The sequence below is a fragment of the Thalassophryne amazonica genome, chromosome 7 (assembly GCF_902500255.1).
Source record: "Thalassophryne amazonica chromosome 7, fThaAma1.1, whole genome shotgun sequence".
NCBI classification, from domain to species: Eukaryota; Metazoa; Chordata; class Actinopteri; order Batrachoidiformes; family Batrachoididae; genus Thalassophryne; species Thalassophryne amazonica.
This window is the reverse complement of record NC_047109.1, coordinates 96,290,553-96,313,477: the sequence shown is the minus strand read 5'-3', so window position 1 is coordinate 96,313,477 and position 22,925 is coordinate 96,290,553. Positions and strand designations below refer to the sequence as shown.

Sequence of the window (22,925 nt, the reverse complement as noted above, 5' to 3'; positions counted from 1 at the left end):
GTTACTTTTTTAGACCAAGCAGAGGGGAAAAAAATATGGACTCACTCAATTCTGAGGAAAAAACTATGGAATCACCCTGTAAATTTTCATCCCCAAACTAACACCTGCATCAAATCAGATCTGCTCGTTAGTCTGCATCTAAAAAGGAGTGATCACACCTTGGAGAGCTGTTGCACCAAGTGGACTGACATGAATCATGGGTCCAACACAAGAGATGTCAATTGAAACAAAGGAGAGGATTATCAAACTCTTAAAGAGGGTAAATCATCATGCAATGTTGCAAAAGATGTTGGTTGTTCACAGTCAACTGTGTCTAAACTCTGGACCAAATACAAACAACATGGGAAGGTCGTTAAAGGCAAACATACTGGTAGACCAAGGAAGACATCAAAGCGTCAAGACAGAAAACTTAAAGCAATGTGTCTCAAAAATCAAAAATGCACAACAAAACAAATGAGGAACAAATGGGAGGAAACTGGAGTCAACGTCTGTGACCGAACTGTAAGAAACTGCCTAAAGGAAATGGAATTTACATACAGAAAAGCTAAACGAAAGCCATCATTAACACCTAAACAGAAAAAAAACAAGGTTACAATGGGCTAAGGAAAAGCAATCGTGGACTGTGGATGACTGGATGAAAGTCATATTCAGTGATGAATCTCGAATCTGCATTGGGCAAGGTGATGATGCTGGAACTTTTGTTTAGTGCCATTCCAATGAGATTTATAAAGATGACTGCCTGAAGAGAACATGTAAATTTCCACAGTCATTGATGATATGGGGCTGCATTTCAGGTAAAGGCACTGGGGAGATGGCTGTCATTACATCATCAATAAATGCACAAGTTTACGTTGATATTTTGGACACTTTTCTTATCCCATCAATTGGAAGGATGTCTGGGGATGATGAAATCATTTTTCAAGATGATAATGCATCTTGCCATAGAGCAAAAACTGTGAAAACATTCCTTGCAAAAAGACACATAGGGTCAATGTCATGGCCTGCAAATAGTCCGGATCTTAATCCAATTGAAAATCTTTGGTGGAAGTTGAAGAAAATGATCCATGACAAGGCTCCAACCTGCAAAGCTGATCTGGCAACAGCAATCAGAGAAAGTTGGAGCCAGATTGATGAAGAGTACTGTTTGTCACTCATTAAGTCCATGCCTCAGAGACTGCAAGCTGTTATAAAAGCCAGAGGTGGTGCAACAAAATACTAGTGATGTGTTGGAGCTTTCTTTTGTTTTTCATGATTCCATAATTTTTTCCTCAGAATTGAGTGATTCCATATTTTTTCCCTCTGCTTGGTCTAAAAAGTAACTGTTACTGCCACAATTTTTTTCCTGATTTCTTACAGTGTTTCTTAAAGCCAGAAAGTTGCCATTTGAAATGACTTTAGTTTTGTGTCATGTCTGTGATCTGCTTTTTTTCTACAAAATTAAACTGAATGAACATCCTCCGAGGCCGGTGATGCCATAATTTTTGCCAGGGGTTGTATATAGTCTTACCTGTGCATTTCAGAGAGATCATCTTTAAACTTATCCACTTTTACAAAACCACATCTGAAAAATTATTTAATTCCTTTTGTTCTGGTTGAAGAAAACTCCATTTGACTCACTTTGGTGCCAAGTTCCAGCGCCAGCTGTAATGTTACTGTGGCTGATTGATCCACTCTGTGTTGTTAACAAGCGGCTTTGTGCTGCAGGAAAAAGACTCCCAGCACCTCATAACATCTCAGTCTGCATGCGACAACATTATCCCATGATCCAGAAAACAATAAAATAATCTGAAGATCCTCAGTGTTGTCTCAATGTGGAGAAGCCAGGGACTCTGTGCAAGTGCGCGCTCATCTATATAAGTGTTCCACCTGCCATTCTGCTTGCAAAAAGTAACCATTCTGACACCAAAAACATGGTGCAGCTCCAACCCAAACCATGGGGCTGTCAGTAGCCTATAAAAATCCCTGAATGAATCCATTAATTAATGGATTAATTTAGGCCTGGGTGATTGCCACCCATGACCCAAGGTGGCACCAGTTTATAGATGCATGCTGCCAGACCTGATAAAGTATTACAAAAAGAAACACAGACACACAAAAGCCCTGCAAAGCATACAAATAAGTAGCATGTCGTCACATTTTTTAAAGAGCCCCTTCACACATAACGATTGAAGCCGACTGGCGCACGAAGGAGGAATCGCATGCCACTCGTGAAAAATCAGAGCTGCCTCAAACAGCTGTTGCCACAACCATTTGCACAAACCAGTGGCCGAAAGATGAGTGCCCCGCGAGTGCCCATTCTGCTCCTCTCTCGTCAGGTGTCGGCCAAATTCCAGGTGCAACACACGAACATCCAACACCACTCGTTGGGCACTTAGAAAATGCGGGGATATTCGCGCTCCTGGCACAATAGCGGAGTGCAGATGACCACATTCAAGCTGTCTGCATAAAATGTGTAAGTGCCACACGACTGTGCCAAACACCACCCCCCCCCCCCCCCCCCCCCACACACACACACATACATATATATATACAAATGGCATGTAAGAGTGCGATGCCCCAACCCACAAATGGCCTGTGGAGTGTGCCCCCCCCCCACACCATGATCCAACATTGTCAGGCGTGGCTTGAGGGTCTGATTGCAATCGTTGTCCAGAGCAGTGTGCAGCTGGAACAGCTGACGCTGTGTACTCGCAACTGAGCTGGAGGACATATGTCTTGCCATCAACAACATGAACAACACTCCAGCAGTGCACTTGTGTGGGTCTGGAGATCCTAAATGTATTTTAATGTGGTCTGGTGGGTGGGCTAAACATTAAAACAATTAAGCAGAACCACTTTACATAGTCTTCAAGAAATAAAGTTAAGAGCATCAAATCTTATTCATAAAGATTCAGTTAATTCACAGCCAACGAGCAGCGGTGACACCAAATTTATTCTCATTTTACAAAGAGCAAAACAGCTAAATGCAAACAAGAGAAAGACGTTCACTCTGATCAATTAATTGCTTATGAAAGATACTTTAGCATTTCAAAGCTCTGTGTCACAAGTGCTTTCCAGAGGACTCAACCCTTACACATCATCACGAGCCCTTTTCTCAGATGAAAGCAAGATTAGTCAAATGAAGAGTCGGCATGTTTCCCCTCACAAACATAAAGCACTGCTTCCAGTATTTGCATCCTTAAGTCTTTGTGATTCACCTTTGCCGTCCTGTGCGTATGCAGCTGATTGTGTCGTCCATGAAAGGCAACAGACTTTGCTTCAAAACACTCTAATCTCTTTAAATAAACATTGTGGCATCTGGAGAACTGGTGTTAATGCCCATTTAGCAAGAGCGCTGCCAATGTAAATTAAGATTTGCGATGTAGCTCAGATGGATGGTGAAAGCTGTGTTTTGTTCCTTCTTTGTAGCATGACAATCGCACCATTTTCATTCAAGCACAGTATTAGATTTAGTCATGCTCCTTAAGAAAAAAAAAGCTTCATCGTGTAAAATATTATCTTTATTTTCAGACAGGAAAATGTAGAATACAGTGGCATTATTGAAATGTCCACACAGTCAAATGGCCAGACAACTGTGTGGCATCGATAAAAGACAGTAGTCCCACATATGAAACCAACACTACATAAAAAATCCAGTCTGAAGTGATACCAAACAAAACAGTAAAAAGGCTTGCAGCGTGAAAAGGTGTGCAGTCATTTCGTTAATCGTACAGTTGCAGACATAAGTTCACATACACCTTTGAAAAACCTTTATAATCCACTTTAAAAGCAGGCAGATCCATTATAATGTCCATTTTATTTCCAGATAACGTTGTTTAAATAAAACTGATAGAACAGATTTGTGTCAGATTTTATTCATGTCAGATTTTCAGTGGTTCACGGGGTCTCTCACACTCTCACTCACACACACACCAAAACGAATGCCTCTAAACAGTATGGAAGATTCCACAAATAAATGAAAATCATTTTACAAGTTAATGAATACGTAATTGACATAATTATGGGTTAATGAGGGAAGCTCTGTCCATTTTTAAGGAACTAATTGAAGAATACAGCAGAGGGTGCAGGTGGCAGTGAGAAGAGATTTGAAAAATTTTTTAAATCAAAAGTAATGAACTGAAGGAGGTTGGCGGCATCAGACAGAAATGTGACATCTCTTTAAGAGAGTGCTCTATTATCTTGACCTGTCCACCACGAAGGAGAAGACACTCAACCTAAACTGACATTAAAAATAAAGACTCAGCCCTTGACTGTCAGGCATTACCCTGGTAATCAACTAAACTGCTGTCTAGCTTTTACTATGCTGACTTTTGAGTAACTTGTTCCTCTATCTTCCAGGTCATAGCGGTCGTCTTAAAGGGGAACCGCTGTCACAGTTAAAGCTGCAACAAATCACTGATAAATCAAATTAACCCCCAACAATTGTTTCTGATAGTTTTGATTTTTATATAAATATACATATATATTCAAATGTGATATCAGTTTCTTAAATATGATAACTTTCTGGTTTATTTTACTCAGAACTGGCTGTAATTGGGGTTTTGGACAAAGCAAGACACAAAGGAATCATCTTCAGCTCTGGACAACATGGACATTTTTCACCATTTTATTAACTAATCGATTAATCGAGAAAACAACTGAATAAGTGATTATGAAAGTTCGTTGCAGCCCGAGTCACACTTCCAGTTCACTGTTGTGTTCATTAATTACTGTCCGTCTTCCTCGTTTACTGTCCTTATGTTCCTAAGGTTTTCATATTTTTCTGTAGTAAACTATATCGATTGTGGCAGCAAGAAACTTTTACAGACGGCTTCTAAGAAGGAACTAAAATTATGTAGATACAAAATTTTGCTACAAACCAATTTGCTCAATTATTGAGCCCCCCCCCCCCCCCCCCCGCGCACACACACACACAAACACAGCAGTAATTCTTCAGGTAGACCCAATTAACCCCAAATTATGCCAATTACTCATTCAGAGATTTTACCAGTGATTTTGTTTTCTGTAATCTTCCATGTCATTTAAAGATTGATTAATCTTTTTCTATGTAACCTGGTGGTCCACTGTGAATCTGACATAGTAAAGTAACTCATATCATCTTGTAATTACTATTTTTAAATAAAGTAGACAGATTTGACGTTACATGTATTGTTAAAAAGGAACATCTTCAGTTGGGAAATATTAACTTTCAATAGTTTTTGCCAAGGTGTATGTGAACACACCCGCAATTATAGACGCACATTCATAAACATCAAACGTACTATCAGTCACTCTAATGACTTATTGAAAGACATACTAAAATGAAGCACCCAAAACTTGATTTAAAACAAAAATTAAAAGAAAAAAAAATAGAGCAGTTTGCAATGAACCATCAACTTTTTTTTCCTCCCACAGAGAGAATTCTCATAAGGAACTAAGCCCATCCTCTGCACAGTGTACGCTGCCCTGGCTCAGCATTAGAAGTTAAATTTAGATTAACCCCGTCCCCATACTTAAGCTACATTACCAAAGCCCAACTCAAAATCAATCAAAAGATGGCCTGTCATTTTGCCTGAGGGAGACATCAACTCTCCTGTTTGTCTTTCACCAAAAGCACCGTGTGCTGCCCTCCACTGGAGGCATCAACACTGCACAGTTCTCCAGCTGCTTGCCTGTCATCTTCACGGGGCTCCACTCATCACTTTCCTCACCTGTGCCCAGCTGCAAGTTTGTGCCCATGCCCCAGGCATAAACAGATCCTAGAGGGATTGGGGGTGGGGGGAGACAGGTAGCAGAAATGGGAATGAGCATTCTTTTATTCCTCAATAACTACTGATATTTATCCTCCAGTTAAGCCTTTTACCACCTGATCTTAATCAGAACTGCTTTAATAACAAAGTATCTCCAACAGCAAGGTCTGAGACATTTAAGCGTTAGATTAATTCATATTTTTTTTAAAACTGCCAATTAGAGCAAATAGAAAATTACACACCATTGGAAGGGTTACAGTGCCTGCTTCCCCCCCAAAGTATTGCCTCCTTTGTATTTCACACATTTTAATTTGTGCATGCCATTTCAAAAAAAAAAAAATTCTCAATATAAAAACTCTAAATGTATCATCTTTAAACTCAAGCAAATCAATTAAAAATATAAAAGACTCATTTATGAATTGGATCAAGATTTTCTACACATCATCAGCCACAGTCACTACTAATGGACTAACATCATGTTTCACATTGCACAGGGGGAGTAGGCAGGGATGTCCACTCTCTCCATCATTATTTAACATCTTTATTGAGCCCCTGGCAGCAGCAATCCGTCAGAACCCACTCAAAGGTATTGAAACAACCCAAAGTCATAAAATATCATTATATGCAGATGATATTTTACTTTTCATTCAAAATCCACAAATCTCTCTACAAGAAGTAATTTCAACAATTCAGTCATTTTCCCAAATCTCTGATTATGCAATAAACTGGAATAAATCATCCATTCTCCCACTTAACAGTTATCGGGATGTGGTAATCCAGCAGTCACCCATTCCCTTATACACAGATCACATCACTTATCTAGGAGTGAAGATATCCTCCAGGCTGTCAGAGCTGAGCGCTCTCAACTTTACACCATTACTGACAATAGAAGATGACTTACTCCACTGGCATAACTTACCACTTACCATAATTGGCAGAATAGCAGTCGTAAAAATGAATATATTACCTAAATTAAACTATATATTTTCAATGATTCCAATCCATCCCAAACCCACCTGGTTCAAAAAATTAGATTCAATCATTTCCCATTTCTATTGGAAAAACAAACCACCAAGAATAAACTAACTACTCTGCAAAAAAATAAATTTCAAGGAGGTCTAGAAGCACCAAACTTTCAATTATACTCCCTGGCAAACCAGCTACAATACATATATAAATGGACACACCCTACCCAATCTGATATCATCTGGCTAGACTTGGAAGAAACTCTGTGCAAAGACATAAACATATCAGACATTCCTTTTATTACAAAGTCCATTAAACACCATACATGTTTCAACGTGGTTTCCAACATGTTTCAATAGCCTGACAGCCTGGTGGAAATTCCACCAAATCACTAATTCCACTCTTGCCCCATCTAACTTCACTCCACTGTGGAATAACCCGGACTTTGTAAATAATAAAAAAAAAAATCACTTAACTTTAACACGTGGGCTGAAAAGGGTATCACTCACATTAACCATATCTTCAATTCCAATGAACTTTTACAATTTCCACTCCTGATCCAGAGGTTTGGCATCGGGAGCAATCAGTTCCTGAAATACCTGCAATTAAAATCAATTCTACAAACAAAAGTACATTTCAGATCATCAAATCTACAACTATCACAATTAATTAATCTATCTTCATCCAAAAAATTACTCTCCAAAATATACAAATTATTTTAAAACCTCTTCAAGAAATATCTCTGCCGACATCCAAATGGGAAAATGACTTGTCAATTTCTCCCGATGCCAACTTTTGGAATCAAATCTGTAAAAATATTTATTTTATGACTAATAATGCAAATTTACAATTGATACAATACAAAACACTGCATAGAACACATTACACGGGGGAAAGGTTATCAAAAATGGGACTCACATCAGAAATTTGCATGCACTGCACAGAGAACTGCACAGACACATACATTCATGCGACATGGCACTGCACCCCATCAGACACTTCTGGGAACAGGTTACACAGGCACTTTCATCCTTGCTGGACTGCCACATCCCATTATCTCCCGCATTCTGCTTGCTAGGGGACACTTCAGTAATTACCAAAAAAACTATAGATTTCAAACTGGTTCTCATAGCTCTAACCATCGCCAAGAAAACTATCCTCATGAACTGGAAAACACGAAACCGTATAAACATCAATTATTGGAGAAATCTTCTCACAGATTTCATCACAATGCAATATTCTTCACCTCCCTACAATGACTCAGCAGAATCCCAACCCTCCCACTCAACATTAACTGACCTGGTATTGTTTTAGTTTCCTTTCAGAGAGGAGGGAAGAAGAAAGAAAAGGAAGGAGGGAGAAGGAGAAAGGAAAGGGAAGGAAATGAGAGGGGAAGGTAAAGGGAAAGGAAAAGAAAAGAAAAAAAAGGGAGGGGAAGGAAGAGAGAGAGGAAAAAAAAAAAAATCAAAACCACGTCACTCGACAGCACACTCGCCTCTACCCCCCTTACAGAGCCCACTGACATCTGGTCAATATTAATAACTTTTCTCTCATAACCTCACACCAGTTGTATGTGTGTGTGTGTATGTATATACATATGTATATATATATTTTTTTTAGGCTATTTATATATTCATTATTGATAATATAATAATTATTGATATTATAATTATTTTTATATATGACATGATATATATATATATATATATATATATATAATTAAAAAAAAATTTAGGCTATTTATGTATTCATTATTGATGGTAATATAATTATTGATATTATAATAATTGTTTTCATATGATATATGACATGATATGTGTGTGTATGTGTATATGTATGTATGAGATTTTATGATTTTTTTATATGATTAACGGCTGCATGAAATACTAATAGTGACAACAACACAAGGACAGGTTGAATTAATATATATACATTAAAGATAATTAAAAATAAAACACTGCACATTCAAGGATCCTGTCCATTCTAACCCTACATTTATGTCTGTGTGTTTTTAATGCACTACATTCCACAATGTTTTTAATGCACCATACAAGATGAGACCCACACACAGACAAAAAAAAAAAAAAAAAAAAAAAATGGGTCAGATACAACGCAATAATCAATGTCACACTATTTTGAAAGGTTGTTTAATCATTGTTGTTGTTGCTGTGGTATGGATTGATGTTGTTATGATTATTGCTATTAATACACAGATATGTTTTGTATACGTGTGTGCATGTGGGTATGTATGTACGCGTATGTATATATACCTCCTTGTGTATCATGTCTGTATTGTTTTATGTTATATGGTTATTATCCTCATGCATTTATTTCTTTATATTACCGTTGTTGCCAGTGCTCGTTAATGCCTGTTTTGTTTTATGTTGTCTTTGTCCTCTAATAAAAAGAAAGAAAAAAAAAAAATATATATATATATATAAAAGCTAAGATGATGCGTTGCATAAGTGATGGGGCCCCTTTGGTATAATACCTGTAAACCAGTTTCATTGTCAGTCTTCTTCAGACAAGTCAGGGGATGGATACAGAAACATTTCCAACTCACTGAATATGTTTTGGATTTTTTTTTTTTCTTCACATCAATTATGAATAAATACAAATACATTACTAGAAGCACTCAGAGAGCGCAAACCTCCGCCAAGGCCATAGGATCACTGACATCAAATGGAATACCCTTTGGCAAAGAGACTTATTCCACGTCTTTTCACACATCTACCGTTATGTTTCAGATTCAGTGGTTAACCCTCTGGGGTCTGAGGGCATTTTTTGGACAGTTCACTTGCCTGGCATAAATGTTTTATTACTGCTGTTAACAGTTCTCCCTGCATCCCACAATCAAGTTTTATGTCTCTTTTTTCAGGACAACCTGTACTTTCAAAATATATATGCTATAGTTGTGTTTTACAAGTGTAATAAAGGTTTACAATCAGAAATAAAGGAAAAAGTGAAGCAGAAAATAATTTTCCACACACATTTATTCAAAACACACAGCAAACTATAATAAACTAGTAACACATCACCTAAAAACAATCTTTGGTGTGTCATGTGCGGTGAATCTGCCCTATGATTGGATTTTGGAAAACCATGTGACGGTGAACCAATTCTGATTGGACACTCACATTAAAATATGTGAAATACCAAGGAGCCCAATACTTTTGGAGGGCACTGTAGGAGCATCTATTCAGTTTATCCACCACACCACCTGATGTGGTGATGTTGATGTCCCTAATAGATTTTCTCCATACAGCTGTGTACGCACAAAGAAAAAGAAATTACATTTTTTAAATATATTCCAGCTTTACTGTCATACACAATGAATCAATATTTCAGTTAATGTCACTTCCTTTCAGCGTACAAAAATATAATCTTAATACTACCCACTAATAATATTGCTGTGGTTACCTTCTCTGGTGACGGCATAACTGACAGATGCCCCACATGTTACTCCACCGACTGGCTCCATCCCCATCACAGGTGTAGGCTCACTTTTCTCTTCAGCACCTTGGCCCAAACCAAGACGACCATACTCTGCTCTACCCAAGCTATATACCTGGCCTGAAAGATAATTCAAAGAACAAATGTTTTTTCCCCCCAATTGCATCAATCTTTTAAAATATTAGACTAGATCAACTGGGTATCAGTCAATACAAGCCACCCCCCGCAAAAAACCCCACACAAAGACTGTAAGAATCATACTCATAAAGGCAGGTTGGGTGAATTATATAATTGACAATTTAATATAAATATTTCAGAATAGTTTTCTGCAATAATGAAATTAAAACTACAGATTTATCAAGTCCACAAAATGATCCGGTCAACCTGCCATTCAAGTTGATTGCATGCATTATATATTGGTGGGCGCAAATCTTTTGTGACAGTTTGACTATCCTGATACACAAGGCAATTCAGACTATTCACATTTGTCGCCCCCTAATGGTGGAATGAGTTTCTAATTTGTGTAATTCAATAGAAATCTGCATAACTGTGTATTTGAACATAAAAACTGAACCACTTACAGCTCTAGCCAATTGTGAATTTTGCTTTTGTCCCAGAACAGTATAACATGAAAAATAATCTCAGTCATCTTGATATGAACAGTCATTTATTCCAACAAGAACTTTAACATTTATTTACAATGACAGTCCCAGAAATAGTTGTCCTCTGAAAAACAGAGGCAAACATCACACTTGCTACACTGGGTATTCGTATATCCTTTACTGCAATGTCTGCAGCGTCCTCTCTTCACCTTCACAGGGAAATGTCCAGTAAGGTCCTTGCGCACATCCAGTGGGTGTATACATGTGATTTCTTGGAAGAGTGACCATTTGGACTCCCATCACCTGAGGATGGTCTTTTCCCAGTATTCAAAGGACTCCCTGCTGCGACTGGGCTCCCACCGTCTGAAGATAGTCATCCTCTCTTGGTGTTTCATGTGATGTGTCCACCTGATTTGAAAAGAGAAGAATCAATATAAATATTAATAATCAATTCATGTACAAGTCAAAAAATGCATGAAGATACACGTAAAAGATATCAGAAACATGGCAAACACCAGAAATAGATTCTTACCAGAATGAGACAACATGATAGCTGTGCCTGGAACTCTCATGTTCAGTACCTCCTTGTTTGGCAGCGCCATAGAGGAGCCAGACGTTGATCACAGTGAGGGAATAGAGTGCCAGAAGATGTAAATGTACCAACACCAGGAGTCAGGGCGAACTTTTATTTCACTGTAAAGGAGTCCAACAAATCCGTACCTCCCATATATTTGTTGTAGGTGCCCACAATGTAAAGAGGCCTTTCAACATCAATGTAGGTTTGGTGGCTTTGTCCCAGCGTTGAATCTCCTGTACAGGTTCTGACCCAGTGAAGGATGACAAGTGTGACTACCCTGTTGTCATCCCATTTGACAGCACAGATTTTAATTTTTGTATCACAAGCTGTATCGTATCACTGACAGTGTATTGAGATGCGTATGGAATCGTTGTCAGTGATGAGATTCGCATCCCTAGTAAGTTCTTGTTTTTCTTTGTCCACTCAGGCATCACTCACATCAGTTTTGTCAAAGTGTATGTCCACATCATCCTCTCCATTTTGAATGATTGTAATTACATCTTGCACACTGTACTGAGGAAGTGTCCTTGCTGGTGGCATTCTGAAATGGAAAAAATAAAACTTAGACAAATGCGTATATATAAATAGCACACATTGCACTGAAGTAGCCTATTCACACATTGGACTGGTGACAATACTGTATGACTGACCAATTGCAAACTGTGATTAGCATCCTAATAGGAATGCATGTAGCCTTCAACTTACAACCACACCTTACATTCATGAACATTAACACATGTTCCAGAACAATGCAACCAATGCCTCTCCAAGCATCCCCCACAACTGCTTTGACTATGAATTGATGGAACATTTTCTTATCAATAGCCAAATAGACAAAGGGCAGACATGCACAAACAGAATTTCTTTGTTAGAAAGTCCTGCTTTTGGTAAGGGGAAAATACTGAGTGTTGAAGGTGGTTAGAAATCATTGTAAGTAAATGAAAATGATTAGATGTGGGAATATATCTCTGCACATTCTAAGACAATAATATATGTAATTTAATATAAGGCTAAGAGCTAGAATGTGTAAATCATGTGTAGTTTAAAATTCTATTGGGAAAATTTCAATTGAATTCCTCTCAACATCACCACTGTTTTGACTACCACATCCGCTGAATATTGTAATATTGCAATTACACACACAAAAAAAGTTCTAGATAGAATGTAGGGCACATTTTCCACAATAACTACATATGTACATGTTCTGGACACTGTAATAAACAAAAAAAGAATATTTAAAGCATTTTACTTACTTCTTTCAGATAAATCCAGTCCAGTAAATCGAAGAGACGATGTTCAATCAAAAATTTGGAGGTTGTGTGACTTCTTGACGTGAGGGCAGGCCTTATATACAAATGCTTGACCCAATAGCATTGTGAGACCAAACAATAGGAACCTATCAGTTAGTGTTGCACGGTATAGCCGGTTTAATCGGTACACGGTATAATTTTGGCCAACGGTAGAGATTTGAACTCCACCGACTAATCGCGATAACGCGCACGGAGTTTTTTGATCCAGGAAAACTCCTCTGTGAAGCGGCTCTCCATGTCACCCAGCCTTTCCTCTCCCATTGTCTTCATTCATCAGCTGCTCAAAGTATTCCCTCCACCTTCTGCACACACTCTCCTTGCTTGTCAGAACATTGCCATCTGCATCTTTTACCACCCTAAACTGCTGTACATCCTTTCCAGCTCTGTCCCTTTGCCTGGCCAATCAGTACAAGTCCTGTTCCCCTTCCTTACTATTCATTTTCTTGTACAGCTCGCTATATGCCTTTTGTCATTTCTCTTTTCGCCTTATGCTGCATCTTCTTGTACTCCTGTCTACTTTCATCATCTGTCCGACGATCCCAATTATTTTCACATGAGATGTCACACTAAAGCAAATCAAGTTTGAGCCCGAAAAGCTCTCATAGGAGAAAAACAAAACAAAACAGACCACTGGTGACTCTACAGACTATGTTCCTGGACAGAGAGATGTGTTCACCTCTGAACGTGGGTTCTTGAGGGGACAAATACTCACCATTTTGCATTCACACTGCTACTCCCTCCGCCCCCCCACCCCCTTTTTAAGAGACACACACACCTACCTACCTTTCGTTACAACACACACAGAAGTCATGTTGTTTCTCAGTACAGGATGCCATTACAGCTTTACATACATAGCAAATAGCTGTTGACTTTTATATTAATGCCATTTACATGACCTTCAAAAACCTGCAATAGCACTGTAAGATATGACAACTACCCTTCTAGTTGCATATTACCTTCAACATCAAGGCACAGTGTGTGATGTTGTCCTCCAGAGAAGTTAACCCAAGAGGTGGTAGAGTTCTTGAAGCATGACAGTTTTTGTGGGAAAAAACATGTGCTGATGCTTTTTGTGCCTGGAAGCATTAATTAAAAGATTTAAGGATGCATGAAATTGCCTCAGTGTGCACATCAAATACATAGCACCGATATGTAAGTGCATCATTCAAAGTCAACAGAAAAGCAACATTAAGCACTAAACACTGGAGTTAAAATAAGCTTTTGTATAAATAATGTTTTAATAAATAAGCATATTCACATTGTTAAAGTGCACAAGCACTGGAACAAATGTGTGCCACTTACCAAGCTGGTGATAGTTGGACAGGCCAAATCCATACACACTCCCTTCTTTTGACAAAGCAAAGGTACTGTATGACCCACAGAAAGCATCGACAAACTCAACCTTTCTTTTGAGTGTCACCTTCTGAGGATCCAGCAGCCGGGCTGAAAGGACACGATTACACATTAGATAAGAAATCTTCCATTTCGTTCCACGTTATTAAGTTGAGGTGTACAGTTTGAAAAGCTTACAAAGTCCCTGCCTGCCTCCTCTATCAGTGAACACCTCAGGCACCCTTCCCAGCTGCCCCTGCTCTGCATTCCCCAATGTGTAGAGATGTCCATCCACTGTCAGCAGTACAAGGTGGTCATTACCTATCAAACAATCCAGAAATTAAAAACAAAAAGTAAGCAACAAAAGAAGTGTTAGTAAGAATTATACTACTACTCCTACTACCACTACTACTACTACTAATAATTGGACTGTTTCTTACCAGATACAGTTTTCATAACAGGTTCATGCATGGGCACTTTGACTGGAAGGGGAGATGTTTTCATAGGTTCCAAAAGACCGATTACTCCTTTATTATCCTGTGTGGAAAAACAAGATCCACTAAATTATAGTTGAGAATAATCCTAATAGTCATTTAACTTAATTATGTACTGTAGGCCATGCTAGGACGGGAATACAGAACTGTGCTCTGTCTGTGTGTGTGTGTGTGTGTGTGTGTGCGCATCTCTCATGCTTTTCCTTCAACACTGTAACTTAAGGACTCCTTGTGGAATTTATTCCAAAACTGATACACATAATCATATACAATATTTCCTCAGCCCATGAACTTTTGGGTCATCCATCCAAACACTGCATTAACCTGTACAACGCTGTACTTGTGTGACTGGTATTACAAATTTCTACTTGACAAATGAGAATGTACATTTTTAATGTCAGGCTGAAAAACATGAGTGAAGGAAAGAGTGTGGGCGAGTCAACTAACCCTGAAAGTTCCCCAGATGTACACTGTTCCAACTTCTGTGAGTGCAGCTGTGTGACTGTCCCCAGCCGACACCTGGACCACCTTGTCCTCCAGTACCACCTTTCCTGGAATCATCTCGGAGCACAGCTCGGATACTTCCCGTCCAAGGGCACCTTCATCATTACAGCCAAAAGTGTAGACCTACCAAAAGGTAAGATGTCAAAGGTTATCTGAAACAAAATACTTTACTGAAAAACTTCATGGATTTTTTTTTTCTTTAAGAGAAATATGTTGACACTTACATGACCAGTGTTGCTTAGGCACACAGTATGCATGCCTCCAGCCATCACCTGCACAATTTTCTCAGGTAGCGTTACAAGAGCTGGTTTCTTTCGCTCAATGATGTTGTCGCCTAAACCCAATTGGCCAACATCACCCTGGCCCAGAACAAGAACCTGCCCAGCTTCTTTGCCATGACTCCTGTGGAACACTGTTGCGCGCACACACACACACACACACACACACACACACACACACACACACACACACACACACACACACACACACACACACACACACACACACACACACACACCATCCATTTGATTCAACTTGATGCTATCAAAACGAAAGCACCCAGTTTAAACAAAAGCTGCAACTCAATTTTAATTGAAGAATTACATGAAATCTAATTCAACTAAGTTTATAACATACTAGGTAATTCTAGGTAACCACCCAAGTGTGTGCCAGAAATTGGGCTGAAAAATCAAAATCCTTGATCAGGGCTGTGAAATGAAAATTGTGAAATCCGAGGAAAATTCGCAGGGGGTCTGTTACAGGAGATTTTGTAATGAAAGACGTGCGGAGGCATTCGCGCATCGGGACAAAGCCGCAATGGCGTTAGGTCTTCGACCATTCAGAAGATTCAGACGGCTTTCGGTGGCTTTTTAGTCGAGTGAGTATCCGAGAAATTGTGGAGAGCTGGGCATGTCACAACATGTCCCGTGAGACTTCCAACACGGACTTGCTTTTGTTCTCCACCATTGCGGCTTCGTCCCGACGCGTGAATGCCTCCGCACATCTTTCATTACAAAATCTCCTGTAACAGTGGAATCTGACGAAAAATGGCTGATGTCCAACTCTTCTGCCATTTCTCTGAGAGTCACACGATGTCCCGGATCAGCACAGCCTTCACTTTGGAAATGATCTGGTCATTTCAGCCTGTCAATGGCCGCTCGAAGCGCGGCGCGCCCTCAGCCGCTGTTGGCCGTCTTTAATCCGGTTGTAATGCTCCTTAATCTGTGTGATGCCCATAGGATTTTCACCGAAAGCCATCTGAATTTTCCGAATGGTTTCCACCTGACTGTCTCACACAGTTTCTTGAAAAATTTGATGCAGCGCTGCTCCAGCCATTCAGACATTTTCCTGACAATGAAAATCCGACGAGAGGGGTGGACCAGTGCTCACTCAAAGCCTCCCCACAGGCGAATGACGCAACCAACAGGCGTGAAAAAACTCACACATGCGCACGAAGGTTCAAGCTTGGCTGATGCAAGCGCACATGATTCTAATCCATATAGTTTTTGCAAAAAAATAAAAAGGTCCGATACTTTTCTAACAGACCTCGTAAAACAGGGATGAAGTGGAGGTGTAACAGTCACTAAGTGTTCACAGGAAATATTTATTTCTATATTTATTTATTTATGTTCACTGTTAGTTGATTTTATCTTTTCTATTGTGTTTTGTTTCATCAGGTTCTTTTTGTCTCTCTCAAATTGTATTGTAGCATTATTAGTTATTATGAGTTATTATTACTATTATTGTTGTTGCTATTATTCTTAGTATATGAATAAAAATTAATTTTAAAGAATTACAAGTTGACTCTTACGACAACGAACGTTGAGTCATTAATTATTAAACAGAAAACAAATGCACACAAACGTGCTGAGATTCAAACAGTTTAATGCTAACTTTAACATTGAAAACGCCATACACATGCTAACGTTAGCATTAGTCGTGTTTTTCAGTTATAAAATACATCTATCAACTGTTTCAGAAGACCATAACAGGTCGGTTTTAACATTAAAAAAAATGTAAATATTACTCAGACATATACTCTTTAGGGTTTTAGTGGGGAAAAATTAAGATAACGCGAAATAAAACAATGAACCAATAAAGCAGCAGATTGAAGCACTGCTTCGATCTGCGAATCACTGCTTCGACTGGTTCAAGGTTCAAAGCAAAGCCACGCTGCAGAAACGGTTGATTACAGACCCGCTGCAGGGTCTGTAATCAATGTAGAGAAATTAGCATTTTCCTGAAAAACACCCCCCAAAACAATGGCAACTATGAAGGACCGATAAGGGAATCGTTAAGTAAAAAGGTTATTGATGTCAGTGGATCAAATCATTTCTTAACGATACCCGAAAGGAACTGGTTCCCGATACCCATCTCTAATGAGGACTGCACAAGCTGCGACTGGTCCATTAACTACATAATTTCTGGAATCTCACTTTTACATTTTGACTTCCATGGGATAATAGGCCAGACTTCATGAAAAACATTCCATGCTCTACTGTTTTGGCGGTGAATTGCAATGCAACACCAACCAACCCAGACAGAGAATTTCAAAAGGTTCACGGCTGAGTCAAATTAACTGCATGGCCACGGAGTTACAGAATAGTAGAAGCAAAAAAGGACTTTACTAACTGGTGCTCCACAGGCCACATAAGGCCCACTTTTTTGTGTAGACATGTTTTAGCGGGGTGTCTGGGTTTAAAACTGAGTGCACAGGCACCCTGAGATCTCTGTTGAACCACCATATTTGGTCCCACTGGGAAACCAACCAGACAGTCCGCAGGCCTGTAGTCATTAGGGAAGTCCCAGTGGTTTTACCTCGATGCAGATAAATTAAAGGAGGCCAGCAAAAGGCCAACCAAGAACCGAACCTTTCCACTACCCCCGATCCAAAGGACCCAGATAAGTGAACCTTCAACTGTTCTGATGGTCTTTGCTGTCAGTGATGCAAAGTTCCTTTCTTTGGTTAATTTTCTTAATAATAAAATTCACTGCTAAATTCCAACCAGGTTTATTCTTAATTTCTATCTTTAGTGCCTCTGACCTTTCTTTTTCCCTGGATTTCATGTCTAATAAAACTACGAATCATTACCCAAATTGTCAAATCGTAGTTACATTTGTTTGTACTTGTATATATGTAAATAATTCTGTAAATATTACGCCAGTTGTTTATCTTGTGTCCAAGTGGAGACATGTTTAATCAATTGTATCCAGAACTGATGCCTTTCAGATCAAAGACTGGGTAATATCGATCATAACATGATCACATTTCAGCAGTGAATGAAAGTGGTGCCCCTTTTGAGGTATTTAATTCAATTTCAGATTTAATTAAATGTTGTTTTAACTTATATCCGCTACAAGAGAATGAATGAAAGGTAAAGCCTTCATCTGGCAACTGTACAGCTCTAACCTGTATTACTATGATATATTTCACAGTACAAAGGTATTTCAGAACATTTTCTGAAAGACTGCAATAAAAAAGGCCTATAACACTATACAGGGAATACTGGCATTCATTACTAGATAAAAATATTATTTGTCTTTGTGTATAGCTAACAGTATTGAACTGTTCAGTTTGCATTCATGCTCAACTTGCTTTTCAGGCAAAATGTCAACCTTGTACAACAATTGTTTAAAAAAATTTAAAAAAATTATTTCATTTAGTGATACACTGATCCCGGCACCTTACCTTTAACTTTCTTCGCATCTCTGTCATCTTTCACACCATGGGACGTTTTCCTCTTGATGCCCTTTGCAGCAGGCATGATGGCAACACTTCAGGAGAGGAAAAAAAACAACAACAAAACATTAGGAGGTGTAGGACTAACAAATCCTGAATCTGATTAATTACACTGAAAAGTAAAATGCCATTAATGTCAGCAATTACCTCTGCAGAAAATGAAAATATGTTTACATATTATTTTTAAAATTATTTGGATTTTTCACCCAATTTTACTTATTTATTGCCGTTTTGTATGAAACAAAAATTCACAATCTGAATTTAAAAAGGGTTTTTTATGGTTCTATAACCAGCAAGACACTTGAGATGTCACAAGAAGAGATGAACCCTACAATGGCAAGTGTGAAGCAGCACCGATATACCATACTGTCACCACCCCAGTACTATCATCTCAACAAGTCTGTCAATATTCACATTGACAATTAAAAAAAACAAAAAAAAAAACATTAATCCACTGGCACTGAGAACTAATTAAACTAGGGTGTAACCAAAGCTGAGGCCAAGTGTGAAGCAACTGGGATGAGAATCACCACCTCCAAATCTATGACCATGGTCATCTGTCAGAAAAGGATGGATTGTCCTATCTGGGATGACAATTATTGCCCAAAGTGGAGAATTTTAAGTATTTCAGGTTCTTGTTCATGAGTGGGGGTAACCAGTTGAATTATGCTCCAATCTTCCTCAACTATAGTTAGAATAGAATAAAGAATACGGTTGTGGATATAAGTGGTGGAAATGACATTCCTTTGTTGGGTATTTAAGCTTCCACTGTAGGAAAGGGTAAAAAGCTCGACGATCCAGGAGGAACAGAGTACAGTCACAGCTTCTTCAAATCGAAAGGTGCCCGCTGAGACTGTTCGGTCATCTGGTGAGATGGTCCCCTGGCAGTGTCCCAAGGGAGGTCTTCCAAGCACGTCTAACTGGGAGAAGGCCTTGGGGAACACCCAGGACACGGCACAGGGATTATATTTCCCAGCTGGCTTGAGAACACCTCTGGATCCCCCAGAACACTTAAAGGACTTGGCTGAGTACAGCGAAGTATCAGATGAGCTGCCTGGTCTACTGTCACCTTGACCAAGATAAGCGACAGAAAATGAATGAATGAACGTTGTGACCAAGGTTTCGTCTTCCTCCAAGAAGAGTTTTTAAACTAACCATGTTCATAAATATTTTTCACCAGCAAAAAAATACTTCTGCATTTTCTTTAATTTCTCTACATTTTGTATTTGTTCAGGTTTTTATTTTTTGCAAGAATTCCCATGGTCACAAACAAAATGTTCCCAAGAGCAAGAGTATCAATAAATGAACCATCCTGACCTTTTTTATTATAGACGTTCATTTGATTGTCTCACATGAATTCATTACTAACCTCACCCACAACAAACAAACACAAAAAAGCTAAGTTTTGACATTTTCTTATACAATGCCAAGTCATTCACATAGCCAACAAGAGCTTATCCTCCTCCATTTTTCAACAACTGCCATCCCTCCTGGGAACAACCAAATGAATCCAACAGAAGTCAACAGTTAAAACAAGAGAAATGCTTCATGTGAAAGATGGTGCAGTTGTAACTTAACAGCTGTCAAAAGCTCATGTCAATGGCTGGCACACAATCACATTCTTTCACTCTACAGACAGCTGCACTCCCTCTGCTCCTCTGATATGATTCCTAAAACCACCAAAATATACCCAGACAGAGAAAATTCAATTACATTTCTCTGTGTCGCGTACATGCTTGCGTGTGTGCATGCACACTTCCAAGGTAGCAAGACATACTCACTTGACAGGATTTTGACTAAATTAGCAGTTCTTATTGATATCAAATAATAAATCATGCTTCGTTATATTAAATTTGCAGCATACCAAGGCATCAACACCCAGGTATGAGATTAAACAGATATTTGTGATATACACAAGTCCCAACCTTCACCCGTCGAAACTGAAATTGTTGTAGTTTCTTTACTGGATGCTTGAGGCTTGGTCCAAATGTTAGAGTCCAACTTTAGAGGAGAAATAAACATGTTTACAACTTGGTACCAAAAAAAAAAAAAAAAAAAAAAAAAAAAAAAAAGGTTTTGGTCTATACAGCCAGTTTCCACCTCCATGGCAACTGTATGTGGGTGATTTTTATTTTTTATGATCCTTTAAGACATTTTAAATCAAAATAATTTTTTTGGGGGGGGGGGGGGGGGGGTATGGTCACGTTGAGTAATAGGTGGTGTGTGCCGTCAGACTCTGGTCACGGTCTGCTGTGGAATGATCATGTCTGTCCTTTCTGAGCATTTTATTACAAATAACTAATAATGTGGCTTGCTGTACAATTAGCTGTCATAAAGGATCATCTAAAAAGTCTGTGCTGAAGTAGTTCTGTCAAGTAAAATTTTCGTGTTATTTAGCATGTTATGCAAATGCTGCTAGCAGATATGGTAGCTTAGCGGACAGCTCCACTCCACACTAACCATAACACTCCGCAGTTTTGTGAGGCAATAAGCCAGTAATAATTTGTAACACTGGCACCAAGCCACGGTCATGAAAAAAACCAGTGAGCCCACAAAAACACGCTTTAACAAAACACCTGACCCTAGGTTAGTTAGCCTGTTAGGTTTTGTTCACTAACTCTGACATGGGGATGTATTATGGCTTCATTTGTCCTGCCCAGGTCACCTAAAGTCCTCCTGCCCCCACTCCACCTATATGAAATGGTCTCAAAATACAGTGGCAGTGGAGAAGAGAACACAGACACCTGCAGAAACAGGATGCTGAATACTGTGTGACAGGTGTGCCCACATTTCACCTGGGTGCACCACGTACATGGTGCCTTTCCAAATATGAGGATCAACCAGTTGTCTGCCTGGATGGATGCCACCCAGGACTTAAGATGGTTCCCTCTGTGTGATGGATGTAAGGACATGTGGAACCAGCGTATGCTCCTAAACCTGATTTTTCAATTACCTTAAATTCTAGTAAGCCTCTTTCTTAGACCTTCTCTACAAATCACCTTGACCCGGCATGGTTTTTTGGGGGGGGTTTGTTTGTTTGTTTTTTTCCCCCAAAGTGGTTACAGTTACGGCAGCCATAACTCCAAATCTTGGGGCTATTCTTATGGCAATTGCCGTAATTTATGTTCCGTGACTCAGTGTGTGTTGGTAGCTTCTCGTTAATATAGTAGTGGTAAATATTCCCACCTATCATCGGGGAGACAGGGGTTTGATTCTCCAACAGAAGACTTTTTTTAGGGTTTATTAAGTCCCGTCATATCAACCAACATTTCTCATTTCAGTTATTCTTTGGGTTCATGTATCTGTAAGATTTGGGTTATTTGGACTATTAAGGTTAGGATATCACGTCACTACTGTAACAATAACCTACCAACACATACTGTTACCATAGTGATATCCACAACCATTATTATTATCATTATTATTATTATTACGTTGGACACAAACAGACAGGCAATTGCGTAATTTTCACCTCCTAACAGGTGGCGGAAGTAATAAAATAATATTATTGCAATGCTTTTAGCTACACATTAAAAATTAGCTAAAGGGTTCAAAGAACAGGAAATGAAGGGCAGAAATGTTATTTAGCTCAAAACACACAACAGAGCCAAACATAGCATGTGGGCTTTCAAATATAAACTAGTTATTTTAGCATTTGTTGTGACTAAGCTTTTAATTCATGGTTGAAGATGAAGCTAACACACAGCTATGCTAGTTGGCTAATGTTCAAGGCAACCACAGCTAGCATGAGCGCTACATTTGAAAACTAACTTCAATAAAATAATTTAGGAATGAAGTTAAATCATATAACCAACATTACTACTTATATTTTCTTCAGACAGGAAATTTAAGAGGTGACAACTTACCAAAGTGTAACACACTGAAGACGAAACACGTTGACGGACTGCTTCAAAAAACACAAGTGCAAAACGTTCCTCCTGTCTCCTCCCCTTCCTGCTCTACTTCCTTCAATAGGAGTAGAACACTAGAGGGGACATCAAGTTCTGCGATATTTTTCTCCGCCATCTTGGGTGGGGAGACTGCCACAAATATTCACCGTTTTTCACTCAGGGTCATCACAAGTGAGCTAATATGGATCTGAAAGTTGATTTAGCATACAGTTTTCGCCCCACGTCCTTCAACTCCACAGAAGTCGCTAGATTGCGTGATAACAAAAACAAACGCATTTTTTGGCGGGAAGCAGGATCGCACGCTCCTC

At 39.0% G+C, this 22,925-nt stretch overlaps 1 protein-coding gene across 1 annotated transcript; it reads right to left on the bottom strand.

Annotated features, from left to right (window-relative positions):
- Positions 1 to 3,478: 3,478 nt before the first annotated feature.
- Positions 3,479 to 22,660, bottom strand: rcc1 (regulator of chromosome condensation 1). The gene is given in 11 exon segments (XM_034175148.1): positions 3,479 to 5,622; positions 5,625 to 5,738; positions 10,116 to 10,268; positions 13,594 to 13,713; positions 13,940 to 14,080; positions 14,168 to 14,290; positions 14,410 to 14,506; positions 14,911 to 15,090; positions 15,192 to 15,379; positions 18,656 to 18,741; positions 22,573 to 22,660. Coding segments are annotated over 10 exon segments (1,251 nt in total). The 5' UTR covers positions 18,732 to 18,741; positions 22,573 to 22,660; the 3' UTR covers positions 3,479 to 5,563.
- Positions 22,661 to 22,925: the final 265 nt, after the last annotated feature.